The sequence below is a fragment of the Vicia villosa genome, unplaced genomic scaffold (assembly GCF_029867415.1).
Source record: "Vicia villosa cultivar HV-30 ecotype Madison, WI unplaced genomic scaffold, Vvil1.0 ctg.002373F_1_1, whole genome shotgun sequence".
Lineage (NCBI taxonomy): Eukaryota > Viridiplantae > Streptophyta > Magnoliopsida > Fabales > Fabaceae > Vicia > Vicia villosa.
Window position 1 is genome coordinate 195,384 of NW_026705912.1, and position 19,904 is coordinate 215,287.

The 19,904-nt window shown below is 35.7% G+C and overlaps 1 protein-coding gene across 2 annotated transcripts; it reads right to left on the reverse strand.

Annotated features, from left to right (window-relative positions):
• Positions 1-1,767: 1,767 nt before the first annotated feature.
• Positions 1,768-3,896, reverse strand: LOC131638686 (probable inactive dual specificity protein phosphatase-like At4g18593). Of its 2 annotated transcripts, none has more exons than XM_058909247.1 (3): positions 3,794-3,896; positions 2,394-2,671; positions 1,768-2,188 (listed from the first exon to the last, which is right to left on the reverse strand). In XM_058909247.1, the coding sequence occupies exons 2-3, from the start codon at positions 2,626-2,628 to the stop codon at positions 2,034-2,036; spliced, it is 390 nt and encodes a 129-aa protein (XP_058765230.1). In that variant the 5' UTR covers positions 2,629-2,671; positions 3,794-3,896; the 3' UTR covers positions 1,768-2,033. The 2 variants fall into 2 exon arrangements, with proteins under 2 accessions (XP_058765230.1, XP_058765231.1); XM_058909248.1 differs by lacking the exon at positions 3,794-3,896 and adding an exon at positions 3,658-3,736.
• Between the last annotated feature and the right edge of the window lie 16,008 nt (positions 3,897-19,904).

Consider the following 19,904-nt stretch of genomic DNA (forward strand, 5'->3'; position numbering starts at 1 on the left):
CGTGCACCAGTACAAGACGATTGTTGCAATGATTAAATATAATTAGTGGTGGTGAAAAGTGGAGGTATTAGAGCATCCACATCCATACCACCCAATTTGGTGGTATAAATGGACCCCACTTAATATAAAATATTATTTCACACTTCTCAATTATTTAAACCACTAATTAAAATTTGTAAATATCCATACTACCCATCTAAAAACTTAAAATGGGTCCCACTAATCACACAATATACACTAAAAAATTGAAAAGCACCGTAGCATTATTTGGATATGGTGGTTATGTAATACTACACCATTTGCATTCAATTATCCATACTATTATGACACAAGTGGTACATGTGGCAAATACCACCCCCTATATTTATGCTCTTAATGGTTAAATATAATTCAATTAATTATTTATACAAACCCTTTTGCCACATCATCCAGCAAGTCAAAGCCCAGTCAGCAAATGTGGTAAAAGGGTTTGGTAAATCCAGGTTTTGGATTTTATAAGGGGCATTTAATAAAAAAAAAAATTTCAGGGGGCGTAAATCAAAACTCGCTATATTGGCAGGGGGTGAAGTATATTAAACCCTTACTTTAATTTTTTTTCTATTTTAACCTTCTATTTAAAATAAATATATTATGTAAACCAATGCGCTTACCAAATTAGAAACCCGTACATATGCACGGCTTTGTTACTGGTTGATGTTATAAATTTTGCCTCATCAAGATTAAATCCTATATAGTTTTGTGAAGTCTCTTGGAAATTATTCTTTCTTCTTTCTGCAATTTGCTTAGTTTGCGAAGTGCTATGATTATTGGAGTGAGAAATGGGAGTTGTATCATGAATGCTATCATAACTTGTACCAATTTAACTTACTGATTTCTTTGGTGAATTAGATAACTGATAAGATGATATTGGGAGCTATTATTTTGATTCTCACAGAAATTTGAGTGAAACCAGAAATTAAGTACAAATATGTAAGTTGAGTGAGTTTTGTAAGATTGGTCACTAAAATTTTCACATATGTAAACGTAATTGTCAAAATGATTACATAATCTCAACTTTTAACAAATGAATGTCTCGGGAAGTTTTACACTTGTATGTATTGATATTGAAGTAGATATTATAGAGAAACGTGTATTGTTTTTCTCTTCACTTCCATATTCTTGCTTTCCTTCTCATTCATCTAAGCACACATTTTAAAACTACAAAATCTTGTAGCCTTGTATGTGCTCAATTACTATGATTTGTGAACATATTGTTTAATGGTGGAAAGCATATAGTCTCAGTTTTTGTTATTTTTCTTTGGGTTTGGATTCGCGTGATAATTTCGAGTGCGAGTTTGAATAGTGTAAAACTGACATCTGACCCTACCCGTTGTCATTCCTAGTGGTCAGTTCGCTCTACTTTATATCTCTAAATCTTCTTCGGCCTAATAATATTACCTCAACATCAATAATATTTCTCCTTCATCATAATTTTCAAGTTAAATTTCTCACTTCTCATTATACCTTTTTTATAGTTGTATTTGTTTCTTTTTCTTTTGTTTTCTTTGTTCTATTAAGTGAGGTGTTTTATAACACTTAGCAAGAGTGTAATCTAATCCTTTTGATATGTCAGTGTAATCTTAATCTTAATCACTGAAAGTGCAATTTAGACTAACCATACAGACGGTTATCATTAAATTATTGCTATAGTTGAAGTAAGAAATAAAAAAGCAGTGGAACTACTTTCATATAAGTTTGATGCTGGTTAGTTAAATTATAATGAAGAGCTTATTGAAATTAAACTGAAAAACGACTTATGAATATGTTGCAGGTTAATTTCATAACTTTTTCCTTCCATACACACTAGTGCCTATGCCATACATTGGTCCATGTTAGGACTTCACAAACCCATCCAAATGCACCCTAATCATCTCTAGTTTGAAAAGGTAAAACAGGTAGAAGACAATCTTCCAAACTAAGCAGCCATTGTTCATAAAAATAAAAAAGATAGTAACATGCATTTTTCGAGCTCTGGTTTTTGGAAAATGAATGAGTTACATATAACACTCATCTAATTTGCTTTTTTGGAGCTGAAAAGCAGGATTGATCCAGGCTCCACAGCTGCACTGCAAGCCAGCCCAGTTGAAGTAACCTAAACGAGCTTTACAACCCATACACACAAGCTTCTCCTCCACTTGACCTTCTTGTACTTCAAAGTCAATCAAAAAGAGTCAAAGACAAAGTCAATCTATGAAGCATGAACACCGGAAACACGACAATGACATTGACACATCGACATCGGTAATAATTTGAAAAAATAAATAAATTAAACGTAATCACAAGAGTCGGTGTCTGTTTTGGACACGGACACACCTTTGCTATTTACAGTATGTATGAGTGAAAGTTACAAGTACCTGGTTGCATCCATTTCATGGGCTCAACAAATATTGAGGTGCAATCAGCTGGTTGTTTTTTATTATCCCAGGATTCGCTGTTTCTCTTACTCCACTTGAAGCTTGATTCTCCTTTTCCACGCTCATGGGGAACTATAATATCCTCTGAAGCAACAATTCTTCTGCATTTCTTACACCGGTATATAAGTTGAGATTTGGTTGCAGTTTCTGACTCAGAGATACTAGTTTCAGCCATTTGATCCTTCTACAATTCTCCTCTGATTCTTATGCTTGATGCACTGTGAATTTAAATCAAATGAGATATGAGAATAGAGAAGAAGATTGGCATGTCTCCCGATAAAATATAAAATAATTGTCTAACAGTGATTCATCTACACGTCGACTAGATTTCTATTGCGGTGAATTTGAAGTTCAGAACAAACTTCCTTATAAATCCACAGTTCATATAAGTTTCTCAGATTGTAGTGGCATTATAGTACTTATGCCCTAATTAATCGCAAATCATATACATCAAAAATGGTTAAGCAGTATTTGAGACAGAGGGGCTATCCTAATATATTGTCAAATGTAAGGAGATTAAGCTAAAATGCTAAGCAGCATTTAATGTAAAAACTAAAAAGTATTCACAAGCAATAGAAGCCTTGATTAAACTCCCTCCTTACATGCATACTTTTGTACATTCTTTCACTCATAAAGATGACAAATTGACAATTCATGCCCTCTACTTATTATGCCAAAACTACGTACTCTCCAACGTACATATCTCGGTGGATTAATACTACACATGCTGAGTATACGTCAAGATCAAAACACCAAATCCTTATATATTGCCAAAACTACTGTTTTGGTGTTTGGCCCTTCACAAGAATCACAACATTCAACTAGGTGATGATGACAAAAGTATAAAGCAATTCTGTATTTATTATCGGTTCAAGTTGGAGAAATAGTGATACAAAGAAACCACATACTTATACCAAAACCGGATGACAATTACAAAATTACACTTTCAACAATCATTCTGAGTTTAGATGCACAAATTCACATCCGAGGTAGCACGCAGTTGCAAAATGAGGTGCACAAGATATGTGTAAGTATTAATCCACACATGTAAGAAAAGTCAGACAAGTGTCACCAAAAACATAATTCCAAGAGTACGTTGTGTGTTGCTAGCATTATTCCAAATATTTATATCGGTAGATAAACACAAATAAATCAATAGAAACCGTCGCTTAAGTAGTAAATTGTTAGGCATGATGAAAAATACATTCACAGCAAAATTGGCATTTTATCAAACAGTTAGTAAGCAACCAGGTTAAATAACAACAAAGGTGCGTTCAAGGCTTCAAGCTGACCAGGTTATAAAACAGTAATAGTAAGCAGAAAGAGGGAGAATGGTTTACCGGAAGAAATACGGCACCGGCTGAGAGCACTTTCCCTTTCGGTGTAAGCGCCGAATTTGAGAATCAATGATGAGATTAGCAGGAGCATAAGGTTAGCAAAATCAGAGGGGCATTTATGTATTTTTGTCTCTTTATGTTCTATTTAATAATTTAATAATTTACTTTTAGCAATTTTTAAATAAATAAAAAACTGTTTTTGGGTTTTCTTTTCATAATAATAAATATAAAAAAATTGCTGTGCCAAAGAAATATAATAAAAGAATTGTTAAGGAATAAGTTATTATAGACGATTATTTATCGAATTTCCTCAAAATAATTTTTTGTTATAGATTTTGCAACTACCATCTTCACCTTTAACAAAAATATTTTTAGTTATATCTATTCAATATTTGGCCAACTTTTTAACTGGATCGTTAATGGAAATCAGATTCCCTTAACTTTAAAACCATTTATCATGATATATTTGCGTAGAATAAGTGAAGCTCGGCCAATCGAATGTGATTTCCGAATATCTTTCATATGGCTAATAATGATCTCTTTCTTCGAGTTTGGTCATTATTGTCATTCATTGTTTTGTCTCATTGTCTGATGTGACTGTTAATGATCTTGTTTCTTTTTTATGAGTGGTTATTAACGACGTTGTCTTCTTGTATTTGAGCTATTTCGGAAATACTAGTGCATAGTTCCTCAAGCACGGGGTGTGTATGAATGAAATGTTTTGAGTAAAAGACCTTGATATTGCACAGTTTCCCATACAATCCTACGGTCATAAGGAGTTGTCCTAGCCATCCAATATCAAACCGACCTGTTGTCAGGAGGAGGAGTCCTGACCATCCAATATCAAACCGACCTTGATATACCCCTTTACTTATGTAGCTTCAATTCCCAACTCTATGTGGTATAATCCCAAGTATTTACCGAACTTTTGACATCGAAGGTGCGCTTCTATGGGTTTAGCCTCGTGTTGTATTAGAAAACATGGTTGAAACAACTGTAAAATGGTTTTCATGTTGATGTTACTCACCAAACTTGATTATCATTTCATCCATGTACACCTCTACCATGTTGCTAATATCCTTCTCAAAGATTTTATTCATCTATCTCTTATATGTTACACTTACATTTTTCTAACCAAAGGGAATTATGTTATACTTATAATTGGTGTGTTACTTCATGAAAGTTTTTTTATCTTGGTCCTTCTCATGTATTGGAATTTGATTGTACCCAGAAAGGCATCCATGTACCTTGTTGAATTATCCATAAATTTGTCAATGTTAGGGTGATGGTAAGAGTATTTTGGACAGAATTTGTTGAGGTCAGTGTAGTTAACACATGCGCCCGTTTTCAAATACTTTCTTGACTAATACCAAGTTGGAAAGCCACTCTATGTACTTCAATTCGAAAATATTTTTTTTAGGAGCCCGTCAATACTATTCTTGGTGGCTTTAGCTTTCTCTAGTGAGTGATGTTGACTTCTCTAAGGTTATGTTTGGGAGTTTGGAGGGGAAGGGAGGGGAGGGCTTTGGAAAATAGAAGGAATTGAGTGAAAAGGATAACAAGATTTTGGATAGGAGGATTTTGGAGGGTTTGAGTTTATTCATAGCACCAAAAACCCCATAAAATGGGGGAACTCAAAAATTGTATTGAAGGAGGGTTTTGGAGGGCTTACATAAATTTTCCAAATATCTTTTATGTTGTTATACTATTTTGAAAATTGAAAATTTAGTAATGATAATAACTATTTTATCATTCTAAACAAATTCATTTTTTCAAAAAATGTCAAATATTTTCCTATATTTTTTTAAAATTTTGTTTTTAGAAGCCTTCTCCTCCCCTCCCCTCCAAACTCCCAAACATAGCCTAAGAGACATATTTGATAGAGTGGTAAATTTTCAACTGGTGGCACGCCATAAAGATGGTTGATGCATGTCATTTCCTTAGGAGAAATATCGAACAACTATTCATTAGCTTTAAGGCATTTAATGAGTATGTTTTCCACATAACTTGGAGATTTAACCTAATCTTTAGAATATGTGGTGGATTATTATCAAGTTGAACAAATACGAAGTTTGTCATTAGCTCCTCTGACTTCCACTTCTTCTCGGTGAATTTGATAGTGTATTCTTGGAGTATCAATTTCTTCCTCTGGTGAATGTCATTGAGCATGATCATTATGTTTGATGAACGTTTACTAGTTGTGAACTAGGAAGTAAATTCATCACACAATTCTCTGCAAAAGCTTATTAAGTTGCCTTCAAGATCCATAAAATAGAACCTATAGGCTATTTTAAGTATTATAACAAAACGTTTACACTTCCCTACTCTTCTAGCTTGGTGATAGTATTGAAGGTTGAGAAAACACTTAGAAAGGGGGGCTGAATAAGTGATTCTTTAAAAAAACTTGATGAAGGAAAGACATAACACTGGCATTTTTATCCGGGTTCACCCTCTCAATAAGGCTACCTCCAGTCCACCCTCAACAAGGTGATTTGCCTCTCTCAACCTGGACTTAGTCCACTATAATCAGAACCTGATTACACTTTGTCATACCCCAAAATTTGCCCATACCATTTCTCTTGTTCAAATTCAAATCAAGGTACGAGACTCAAAGGCATACTCTCCTAAACAATAAGCTCCTGAACTAGGGTTTTGCTTTCTCTGAAGAAAGTCAATGAATCAAAGGCTCAAATACATCTCATATGGCTTATGATGTTTCAAATTATCTCCATGACAAGTTTCAAGCTCTGATTCACAAGATTACTCAGTCTACAGTTCAAAAGATCAATAATCAACTGATTAACCTAAAAGTCAAACTATGGTCAAACCACTGTTAAAGCTTCTGATTTTTGGTCAACATCTTCATTATGAAGTATCATTCATCATTTGATCAAGGATTGATCATGATGCGTCAAAGAAAACTCCAAAATCATCAAAAACCTAAGTTTCTAAATTAGGGTTTTTAAAGAGAAAGTTAACCCAACTTTGACCAGCCATAACTTTCACATGGAACATCAGAATTTTCCCATCCAAAGCTCAGTTTGAAGGAAATTGAATTCTCTACAACTTTGTCTCTCATATGCCAAGTCCAAAAATACTTCATTTGAGAGATATAGGCCAAAACATTACAGGTCCTTCTAAAAGATCGCAAAAAGTCATTTTTTCTCAAAGCTCATAACTTGGACATGGTAGACTCAATTGAGATGAAACCAAAAGGAGCCTTTAGAGGACTCTTTGAGCTTTCTAAAAAGTGCAAGAACACTTTCATATGATCAATATTGAAGGAGATACGAGGTTCAAAAGTTGGTCAAATTTGAAGAAGTGCATGAAGGAAAATATTTGTCTAAATCAATTTTGTTCCAAATGGGCCCAATTATTTGACTCCAAACTTAATCCATGGACCATCCACGACCCATAGGCCATTTAACTTATTTTTAGTATTTATCATTTATTTTATTTTGAATTTAATCATTTAAATTCAATTTAAAATTGAATAAAATACTAGAAATAGTCAAAGATTTTATTTGGTTCCAAAATTGATGCAATATACCATAAAAAATCAAGGCCAATCAAGGGAATTTCGTTCAAGGGATAATTGGAAACATTTGATACCAATTTGGCAAGTTTTCATACAAAATTAAATCAAATTTTTCTCAATATTTTCTCTCACAAATCTATTGATTTCTTTCTAAAATCTCTTGCCCTAATTCTCCCTCTATATATTCTCACAACATGCTGCAAGAGGGGGGACGAAAAAAAAGGAGAGCAGCTAGGGTTTTCAAACTTCCAAAAATATTCAAGAACAAAGGCAAAATCACATCACGAATTCCAGCCACTTTCACATTCCAATCATTCCAATCCCTTCCTGAGGTATCAAAGGGTGAGAAGGAATACAGAACCAAATCCTGCAACGTTTGAATCACGCATGCTGAGCTTATCATCTTCGTTTACACTTTGATTTTCGTATCTGGCATAAATTCGCATTTTAATCCGAACTAACGATACATTTGAGTTTAATGTGCAGTTTAGAAGAGGTTTGGTCCATCGTTTTGGAGATTTAACGTGAAAAACTCAACCTGCCATTGTTAGGGCATAATATACATGTTGCTTCGTTTTTGTTCTTACAGGCGGTTTCATGACGAATGGACGGCACCGTTGAGTTCGCAAAGTCCAAATTAGTGGACAAGAGTATTTTTTTAGTGTTTTCTCTGATGTTATTTCGCAGGTTGATTTATGGCAAGGGACAGTCTTATGGCGAACGATTACTCTCGATGACCCTTAACATCCAATTGAAAGACTTCCTACCCTTTATGGTATGGATAGACCCTTTCACCCGAAAGACTAAAAGAACAATTTTTCAAACTTAGGGTAGTTGCTATTAATTGCTTGCTCTATTTCAAATTCAAAATCAAATTCAAACTCTTTTTCCACTAATTTTCAAATACTTTTCAAAAGACTACGCTTATTTACAAGCTAAAGTTCTTCTTCAAAGTTTTTACTTTTCACACCTCATTTTCAAACATTTCAAACAATACAAAAGCGAGCTAAGCAATTAAGAGCCCATGGATAACCATGGATGCAAAGGGTGCCTTACACCTTCCCTTTGTATAACTTACCCCCCGAACTCAAAATCTTTTTAAAAGATATTTTCCTGTTCTTTTAGCCTTTCCTAATTGGATAAAATAAAAGTCGGTGGCGACTCTTGCTATCCGCACATTTCAAATAAAAAGTCAGTTCACCGTATTACACACTTGGACAACCAACTGCCGTGACTCACAATACTATGCACGAGCCAAACTGCTGGTGACTAACAATCCTGCACAAACCAACTGTTTGTGACTAACCAACTTCTAAGACTCAACTAGTCCTAGACTTCTTGAGACTTCTGACCCAACCGGTCTCCAAGGATTCAGTTACCACGTAACTTTTGATGAAAGTGTATAGAAACGCTTCTAACAAGCTGTAATCACCACTGTGATATTTCACTAAGTTTAAGTACAAAGTTATGAACTCAGAATATGAATAGAGGAGTTTTGCTTCAGAGAGTTTTTCTTCACACTTGATGGTTTTTCAGAGTAGCAATGTTCTTGTGTGAGTTGTTGTGTTTTTGATTCAAGAGATCAAGAATATATAGCTTTTAGAATTTTTGCCCGTTATCTTCAACTCTTGTGCGTAGCATTAAATGATTTGTGTGTTGTTTTAGCTTTTGTTTTCTCCAAGGATTTTCATGTGGATAGCTTCTTCAATCAACCTTGGGAATTGCACTTTTGGAGTGTTGTAGCCGTTTTACTAATGATTATGTCTTTAACGACTTTATTTTAAATCAGTCTTTGTGATCTTATGATCAACTATGTATTTCAGCTTCTTTTGTAGATGTGTTCTTTAAATTAGTTTTTGTGATCTTCTGATGAGTTGTGTATTTCAACTTCTGTTGTAGATGTGTTCTCAGCGGTTTGGTGCAGTATCAGAAGTTGCCTTGAAGACTTGAGTATCTCTTGCATTTATCCAGCTTTACTATATTCCACGTTCTTGATTGTGCTGGTACTGGTACATCTTCTGAAATTAGAAATATATAATTAGAGTACCATGTTTGCTTATACAAAATTCATTTGTTTATTATCATCAAAACACTAAAATATGATTAGAAGCAAAACTATGTTGTAACAACCTCCCCCTTTTTGATGATGATAAAACATTTACGTTCTGTTATGAAATTTTGTATATGAGAGAAATATCCTCCCCTGAGATATGTAATCTCCCCCTGAAATAAATATTTAAAGAGAAATATAATAGATAACTTCCTTGAATAATTTTTCCTTGACTTGATTCTTCAAAAGTTTGATGGATGTGGTTATTTATACACGCATCCTCATAGAAGATCTGAGAACATATATTCCTGCATTCTTTTAACAATAGGGACTTCTGGTACGCAAGTTATCGAAGGTTTATCCTTGATTTTACCCTTTTATGTTTCTTCAAAATTTCTAAGAGGTTTTAATAACATATATTTGTTTATATAATTCTCCCCCTTTTTGTCATAATCAAAAAGCGTATGATGATGTATGAGTCATTTTAGTCAGGTAGAATTGTTATAAGCATTAAAAAATCATATTATCCCAGACATAAACAATAAAAATAAATATTCATTGATAAAAAAAATGGATACAGACTTGTTTGGATGAGGAGAGATAGTAGGGATTGTTTCTGAGACGACGAGCCAGTCTGATCAAGTCGTTTGGAATGACAAATGCATTAGCATAGTCAAAGATAGTGAGAAATGCAACATAACTCCTAGTTGGATATCCAATCATTTCAGCAACGGATGTTTCAGAGATTGTAATATGAATTCCATGAATGGTGGAAGTAATACTCAGGTTATCTTCACTGACTGAAGCATTAACCCAGAAATATTTTACTAGGTTTGGAAGGACAGAACCATTCAGGAGAGAAATGTAGGATTCCCATCCTTGTTCATGGCAGAGGTTGATATAGTAGTTGTCTCTTTGGGCCGGCCATAAATTTTGCTCCTTTACGACAATGAGGGTTGTTTGTGAGGTCATGGTGAAAGAAGGTTTTGAGTGAAAGAAAACTGACACAAATTTGGATAGTTGAATGTTAGAGAGTTTTGACACATGAGGACTTTTATAGGGGATTGATGAGGAGAGAAAACGTTTGGTCTAGGTAATCAATGTATAGACTTGTATGCATTATGGAATGAAGAGATAAATGTTTCAAAGACCAAGAAATAACAGCGTTATGATTAAGGACATTTTAGGGATAACGTAGAGAAATTAATGCAACAGTTACCAATGACTTATTACTCATTTTGCTTTACACGCGTGACCTTTCAGATATTGAACATGTGCTCAAATTCTCAGGTATACGTGACTGGTAAAATAGCAAGTGTACTATTTTTACCGATGTAGTAATAATGGGATTAATCCCCAAGTATCGAACTCACGGACTACGTAGGAAATATAAGTTATCGTAACTATTCAATTGAATAAAAGAACATGGGGGGTTTTGTTGTTTGTTTGGAAATAACGATAAATGATAACAAATTAATAGAAAGCGTAAAAATGACTTTAAAACAATATGAGAAATTATGCTAGGGTCAAGTGTATGAATTGCCTTGCAACAACCTTTAATCCTTATTTACGAAATATCAGTGTACATGAACTATTACCGAATCTCAAGAATTATCTTCCCTAATGCCTTAGCGGAAAACCTTTTGATACTGTCTTGTATCCTAATTCCTTAGCAATTCAAGAAGTGATCAAGCGCAATATAATTTATCAAGATTATTACGGTTACTACGGAGAATCCTCATTCCTAAGCAATAACACCCGTAATATTATTGTGCAAACAACGATAAGGTGGTTTGTCCGACCTAACCCTTAACCGTAAATCAAAAATCTATTTGTCTGATAGATAAAGCAATAAGCACTTTGCACAATCAAATAAGTTCACACACATAACGATTTCATAACATAAAGGAAATTAGGTTCATTACAATAGCAATTCAGGGACACCCCCTAACAAGTAATAGTTTAGCTACTCATGGCAAGTGTCAAAATAACAGAAATTAAGGGTGAAGACATTACAATAAGATGAATAGGAATTGATCTTCAATCGCGGATGCTCTTGAAGATTTCTTCGCTTCAAACCCTAGTGCTTCCAATCCTCTTTTCACGTTCTCCGACCGTCAAAAAGTGATTTTCTCCTTTTCAAACAGTGACTAAATATCTCTCAGCAATTATTCTCCTTCGAAAAGTCCATAATGCCCTTCCTTAAGTGACTGATTCCAAGAGTTGAAAACAAAACTTTTTCTGCGCGCACGTCTGACACGGCCGTGTCCCATGACACGGGTGGCCGTGTCACAACTCTGTCTTCTTGGTTTTCAAATTTTCAAGTTCTCCTCTTCAGCAAGTCTGACACGGCCGTGTCCCATGACACGGGTGGCCGTGTCACAGCTCTGTCTCACCAAAATCCACTTCTTCTTGTCTAGAATCGTGCCCTGTACTGCATAACTTTAAACACTACCAAACACTAGATCAAAAGCAATGGAAAAACAACAAAAACTAGAAAAGATAACACACCAAACTCAAATACGAAAATTAACAAAATTAAAAAGAACTTGATTGAAACGACTTAAAATACCACCGAATGAAGTGCTTTTCCATTGATTCGAACATAGGAACAAGGTGAAATTGGTGGCCGATCACAACCCCAAACTTAGCTCATTACTTGTCCTCAAGTGATGGACGAGAAAACAAGAGGACACCCATGAATTTTTCTTATGCTCCACAACACAACTGATGCTTCCACACTTGATATTTACTTCCACGTCAAAGTTTTCGATTCCCCTCTCCGAAGTTTTCCGTTGTACTTCAATGTTGACTCATTCTTTCATCTGCAAGCTCAATCACACTCTCACAAATTCTCTGGGTTAAGTGTTTCACTCATTCATCAAGGTATACATATCTACTCTTAAATTTTGTACACATTCTAACACAATCCACATGATCAATAACACACACTTTTTGAGGACTTACGGGTTGTAACGGGGCTTAGGTTAGGTAGGATAAACAAAGAAATTGGGTACGAGGGTTTATGGTTTGGTATCAACTAATCCGTCCGATATCTTTTTGCACATTACATAGCATTTGGAGTGTTTAACGATTTTTCTGCTTTCCGGACTCTTAGAACTCTTTACATGATGGCAAGTGTGTAAAACAAAATCAATTTTCTCTCTTCTTTTTTTTTCTTTTGCACAAACATTTTCTTTCTTGCATGTGTTCATTTTTTTTTCTTTTCACACTTGCCTCCTTCTTTTGCTACCGGACTTGGTTACCCCAAACTTAACTTTTGCTATCGGACTCGGACTTATAGTTAATACCAAATATAGAGGAAACAAGAGGGGTTATGAAATATATATATATATATATATATATATATATATATTTAAAAAAAGAACAACATGGATGATGGGTAAAGATTGGTTAATGAGGGATAATAGAAAACAAGGTTGGGTAAGAAAGGCTCAGGGTTAAACAAACAAAAGTGCCTCAGTGTGTGTGATCAATTTGTGTACTATATGAAGAACAAATGCAAAATTAGAGTGATGATGCCATACCTGATGCTCTCTCATGATGAAATGATGTGTTTGGCTTTGTATATCCTCACATGTTAGGTATTGCTTACAGGTTTAACAATGGTCTCCATTTTGTACAACTTCATGTCCGGTTCAGGTTGCTCTAAACTCATTCATTTGGCACCATCAAGTTGCGTCTAGCATTTTTCTTCAGTTGTGCCAACTTTCACAGGTGCCCCGGAAGCCAATTTAAGATGCGTCTTTCCCCTTTTTCACCTTCATTCCCATGATACTTTTCTCTGAAATCACATTCATCCTGGTGTACTGAAAACTCAAAACACACATGCTTAATTGAAAATACGGAAACTGAAATTAAAGGAAATAACAGAAAATAACTTAAAACGAAAGAACCTCCCCCACACTTGAACTCAACATTGTCCGCAATGTGTAAGCAAGCATAAGGGGGACTTACAGTGCACACTGAGGCGAAGTTGGAGGGTTGTAGATGGAGAAGATGAAGAAGGAAAAAAAAAATTAGCGCACCTGCCTGACACGGTCGTGTCACACGACACGGGTGGCCGTGTCAGGACTCTGCCTCCCTTCCAAAATTGAGTTTCACAAAAAAATCCTCCAGGGTCTGTGACACGGCCGTGTCACAGGACACGGGTGCCCGTGTCAGACCCCTGACTTCCTCCAAACTTAATATTTTTTTATGTCCAGACTTATCTTTCCCTTCTCGCCTTTCTCCTTGCAAGAGACACACTGTTTGTACCTACAGAATAAAATGCAAAAACACATAAAACTATTAAAAAGAAATCACGTGGGTTGCCTCCCACGAAGCGCTTCGTTTAACGTCTCATGGCTCGACGGTCCATTCCCTTCTATTATGGGGGATACTTCCTCTTCCACACCATGTTGCTTGTCCTTTCCGCAACCCAGAACTCATCTAGAAATAGTGGATGAACCACTTTTTGCCTCAAGTCACTTTCAACTTCCATCTCCTCACCTCGATGTTCCTTTTTCTTTTTTTCCTTGATCCCTTTATTGGACTTTGGAGTTTTTATATGAGATGCTGCCAATTGAGAGATTATGCTTGAGACCTTTTTTGAGGTTGGTTCCGATCTTTTGCTTTCGCCTACTATGTGGATCATTCCAACTGAAGATTGATTATCTCCACTTTCACCTTGCTTCTTGGTGTTTAACACTTTCATAGTTATTTCTTCCTCAAAAGATTTCAAAGTCAGAGTACCTTTTTCAATATCGAAATTGCACCGACTAGTGCGCAAGAAAGGTCGACCCAGAATAATAGGGGTCTCTTCATCTTCAGGGATATCCATTATTTCAAAATCAACTGGAAAAACAAATTTGTCAATTTCTACCAATACATCTTCTGCCACCCCATATGACCTCTTCATGGTGTGATCTGCAAATTTCAACTCTGTTCCTCTTTCACTCACCTTTTCAATACCGAGCTTTTTGGAGATAGATAACGACATTAAGCTCACACTAGCACCCGAATCAACTAGAACCTTCATGAAAGTTCTGTTATTTATCGAGCACGGTATTGCAACTGATCCAGGATCTTTTTGCTTGATTGGTATTCTCTTCTCTGGTGAGATTCTACCACACTTTTCGATTCTGACTTTCAGCTCATCTCCCACTTGTTTCTTCTTAGAAATTACCTCTTTCATAAATTTCTTGTACAAAGGCATATTCTCAAGTGCTTCAAAGAAAGGTAAGTTAATCTCTAACTTCTTGAACATTGCAGCAAACTTCTCAAAATCCTTCTCTTTCGAATCCTTCTTGGCCACTCTAGAGGGGAATGGTAATTTGACCACCTGTTTAGTTTCTTTCTTATTTTTCTCTTCCAGCGGCTTAACCGGTGATATCACTACTTCAGGCTCCTTCGGATTTTCTCTCACTTCTAGATCTACTTCGATGATATCATCATACTCGATTTCATTTATTTCTTCTGGTTTTGATCTCCTCAGACTTTTTGTTGAGATGACATTCACATTCTGATGCTCCCTTGGGTTTGTAACAGTTCCACTAGGTAAGGCACCTTGTGGTTGAGCATTGGCGAGTTGTTGTGCTATTTGACTCATCTGAACCTCAAGATTTTTGATGGATGCACCCGTGTTTCGAAAATTACTCCTTGTTTCTTCTTGAAACTGAGAGCTTTGAGCTGCCATTTTTTCGATGGCAATCTCCCAATCTGCTTTTCTGGGGGCCTGTTGTTGAGGTTGTTGATAATGTTATTGAGGAGGTCTATACTGTTGCTGCGACTGCTGACCTTGATATGGAATAACCTCTTGTTTAGGAGCATTCCCTGGTTGATCCTTCCATGAAAAATTTGGATGATTTTTCCACCCCGGATTGTAGGTATTTGAGTAGGGGTTGTTTTGCTTCAAGAACTTTATTTCCTCCACTTGCTGAGCTGTAGCAACACACTGAACAGTAAAATGAGGTCCTCCACATATTTCACACCCCACCGGTTGACTTGCTTGAGCCGGTTGAATTTGTGCTACTGTTTGTTTTACAAGACCCATCTATTTCAATCTCCGCTCAACTTCCGTAGCTACCTGATCTTCTATTTTCACAACTTGCGTTGACAATTTCATATCCACTTATCCTTCAGGTTGGCTAACACTACGGTCATATAACTCCAAGTGTTCATTGGCCGCAATAGCTTCTATGATTTTTTTAACACCAGTGGCTGTTGAAAAGTTGGATGAGCCACCAGCTGCTGTGTCAATCAATTGCTTAGTCTTCATTTTAAGACCATTCAGAAAATCCTGCATTTGTTCAGTGACATCCATGTTGTGAGTTGGGCATGCCACTAACAACCTCTTGAATCTCTTATAAGCATCTCCAAGTGATTCTCCTTCCTTCTGTTTAAAATTAACAATATCATACCTCTTACGGATATAAACAGCAGCGGGAAAATACTCATTCAGAAAGGTTGACTCCATTTGTTGCCATGTGGTAATACTCCCAGCAGGTAATGAGTAGAACCACTCTTCAGCGTCATCTGCTAACGTGAATGGAAACATAACCAACTTCTTGGCTTCTTCAGAGTGTCCTTCTATCTTCAGAGATGTTGTCATAGTAAGAAACCTTTGTAAATACTTATTAGCATCTTCATTTATTCTTCCTGAAAATTGTTTCTTCTCCAGCTGTCGAATCGTTGCTGGGTGTAGCTGAAAGTGAGCAACATTGACCGGTTGATTTACAATTGGCATCCGACCAGCTGGTGCATTTGCTCCACCATAATCACCTAACAGCCTTTCTACGGGAGCTGCCATCGTTTCACCCTCCGAATCTGAATGCTCAGAATGAATAGAGAGAGTTTCCTCGTTATCAGATTCCGAAGCTGTCAGAATGTGTTCTAACGCTTCTAGTCGTTCTTGCTTCGCTTTTCGAAGCCTAGCTCGCAATGATCGTTCTGGCTCTGCGTCAAAAATAAATTCTGCTGAGGCCTTACCTCGCATACAAAGATTAGACGATTATAAGTAGTAAGCAAAAGAAATACCAGAAAAATAAATAAAAATAACAATTTTAGTTGTAGAGCAACAAAAATTCAATTGAACTATTCTTCAACTTATAATTTGGCAGTCCCCGGCAACGGCGCCAAAAACTTGACTGGTAAAATAGCAAGTGTACTATTTTTACCGATGTAGTAATAATGGGATTAATCCCCAAGTATCGAACTCACGGACTGCGTAGGAAATATAAGTTATCGTAACTATTCAATTGAACAAAAGAACATGGGGTTTTTGTTGTTTGTTTGGAAATAACGATAAATGATAACAAATTAATAGAAAGCGTAAAAATGACTTTAAAACAATATGAGAAATTATGCTAGGGTCAAGTGTATGAATTGCCTTGCAACAACCTTTAATCCTTATTTACGAAATATCAGTGTACATGAACTATTACCGAATCTCAAGAATTATCTTCCCTAATGCCTTAGCGGAAAACCTTTTGATACTGTCTTGTATCCTAATTCCTTAGCAATTCAAGAAGTGATCAAGCGCAATATAATTTATCAAGATTATTACGGTTACTACGGAGAATCCTCATTCCTAAGCAATAACACCCGTAATATTATTGTGCAAACAACGATAAGGTGGTTTGTCCGACCTAACCCTTAACCGTAAATCAAAAATCTATTTGTCTGATAGATAAAGCAATAAGCACTTTGCACAATCAAGTAAGTTCACACACATAACGATTTCATAACATAAAGGAAATTAGGTTCATTACAATAGCAATTCAGGGACACCCCCTAACAAGTAATAGTTTGGCTACTCATGGCAAGTGTCAAAATAACAGAAATTAAGGGTGAAGACATTACAATAAGATGAATAGGAATTGATCTTCAATCGCGGATGCTCTTGAAGATTTCTTCGCTTCAAACCCTAGTGCTTCCAATCCTCTTTTCACGTTCTCCGACCGTCAAAAAGGGATTTTCTCCTTTCCAAACAGTGACTAAATATCTCTCAGCAATTATTCTCCTTCGAAAAGTCCATAATGCCCTTCCTTAAGTGACTGATTCCAAGAGTTGAAAACAAAACTTTTTCTGCGCGCACGTCTGACACGGCCGTGTCCCATGACACGGGTGGCCGTGTCACAACTCTGTCTTCTTGGTTTTTAAATTTTCAAGTTCTCCTCTTCAGCAAGTCTGACACGGCCGTGTCCCATGACACGGGTGGCCGTGTCACAGCTCTGTCTCACCAAAATCCACTTCTTCTTGTCTAGAATCGTGCCCTGTACTGCATAACTTTAAACACTACCAAACACTAGATCAAAAGCAATGGAAAAACAACAAAAACTAGAAAAGATAACACACCAAACTCAAATACGAAAATTAATAAAACTAAAAAGAACTAGATTGAAACGACTTAACATACCACCGAATGAAGTGCTTTTCCATTGATTCGAACATAGGAACAAGGTGAAATTGGTGGCCGATCAATACGTGGATCGACAATTTTATTTGGTGAGTTTCTGACTCATCTTAGAAAAACAAACTTCTGATCCGAGTTGGACAAATATTTCTAGATGATAACTTGTAACAAGTTGTACTTTAGATAGTTCAACCATAAGCACAATGAATGATTTCATTCAGGACACAAATCCATACTAATATTTTTTAGAATGAACTTGAATCTATCTTCAGAAAATGGTTTTGTGAAAATATCAACCCATTGATGGCCTGTATCAGTAAAGTTTAAGCTTAATATCCCTTTCTGAATATAGTCCTTGATGAAATGATGCTTAATTTCTATGTGTTTAACTTTGGAGGGTAGAATAGGATTTTTAGAAAGACATATAGCAAAAGTATTATCACAGAAAATAGGAATCTTACGCTCATAGATGTGATAATCCTCTAACTGACTTTTCATCCAAAGCATTTGGGTGCTGCAGCCTGCAGCAACAACATATTCTACTTTTGTAGTTGATATTGCAATGGTGGCTTGCTTTTTTCTATACCAAGAGATCAGATTATTTCCTAGAAACTGACAGCTTATAGATGTACTTTTACGTTCGATTCTATCTCCAGCAAAATCACCGTCACAATAACCTACTAAGTTAAACTCTTTGGATTTTCTGTAACATAGTCCAACATCAGTAGTACCTTTTAGATACCTCAAAATTCTCTTAACAGCAGTCAAGTGTGATTCTCTAGGATCTAATTGGAATTTTGCACATAAACACACACTAAACAGAATATTAGGCTTAGATGCAGTTAGGTAGAGTAGTGATCTGATCATACCTCTGTAGAGCTTCTGATCTACCTTTTACTTACCTCTTCTTTGCCTAAGATGCAAGTAGGATGCATTGGGGGGTTTTTGCTTCTTTACTTTCAGATAATTTGAATTTCTTCAGAAGTTCTTTGACATATTTTTCTTGATGTATATAAGTGCCTTCAGAAGTTTGGTTTGTTTGAATTCCCATAAAAAACTTAAGCTCACCCATCATGCTCATTTCCAATTCTTCCTGCATAGACTTAGCAAATTCTTTTCCAAGAGATATATTAGAGGTTCCAAAGATAATATCATCCACATATATTTGACAAATTAAGATGTCATTTTTGAATGATTTACGAAAGAGTGTTGTATCAACTTTCCCTCTTGTGAAACCTTTATCTAAGAGGAATCAATTAATTCCTTCATACCAAGCTCTGGGAGCTTGTTTTAGGCCATATAAAGATTTCTTTAGTTTTAAAACATGTTCAAGATATATAGAATCTTCAAATCCAAAGGGTTTATGAACATACACCTCTTCTTTGATATAACCATTTAAAAATGCACTTTTAACATCCATTTGATATAGTGTTATGTTAAATTGAGCGGCATAGGCAATTAATAATCTAATTGACTCTAACCTGGCGACTGAGGTAAAGGTTTCATTATAGTAAATACCTTGTTGCTGACTATACCTTTGAGCAACCAGTTGTGCCTTGTTTCTGATGACTTCTCCTTGCTCGTTAATTTTGTTTTTGAATACCCACTTTGTTCCAATAATGTTGAATCCTTTAGGTCTTCGAACTAGATCCCATACATCATTTCTGGTGAATTGATTTAGTTCTTCTTATATAGCAATAATCCAATCTGTTTCTTGAAGAGCTTCATCTACTGAAGTTGGCTCAATAATTGACACTAATCCAAATAATGAATTTTCATTATTTCTTAGGAATGCTCTAGTTCTGATAGGATCATCTTTCTTTCCAAGGATGACATCTTCTGAATGATGTGTAGTTAGTCTTGGAAATCTTTTATGAGGATTCTCTTCAAATATTCTTATGTTCTCCATGGTTGATGTGATATCTAATGCATCTTCTATATCATCAAGATTTGAGATTTGTTCTTCTGTATCTGCAAAATTTTCAGTCTACTTTGGCTTTTGATGGCCAAGCTTATCATCAAATCTGATATTGATTGATTCTTTAACAATTAATGTTTCTGTATTATATACTCTGTAGCCTTTTGAGCGTTCAGAATATCCTAGCAGAAA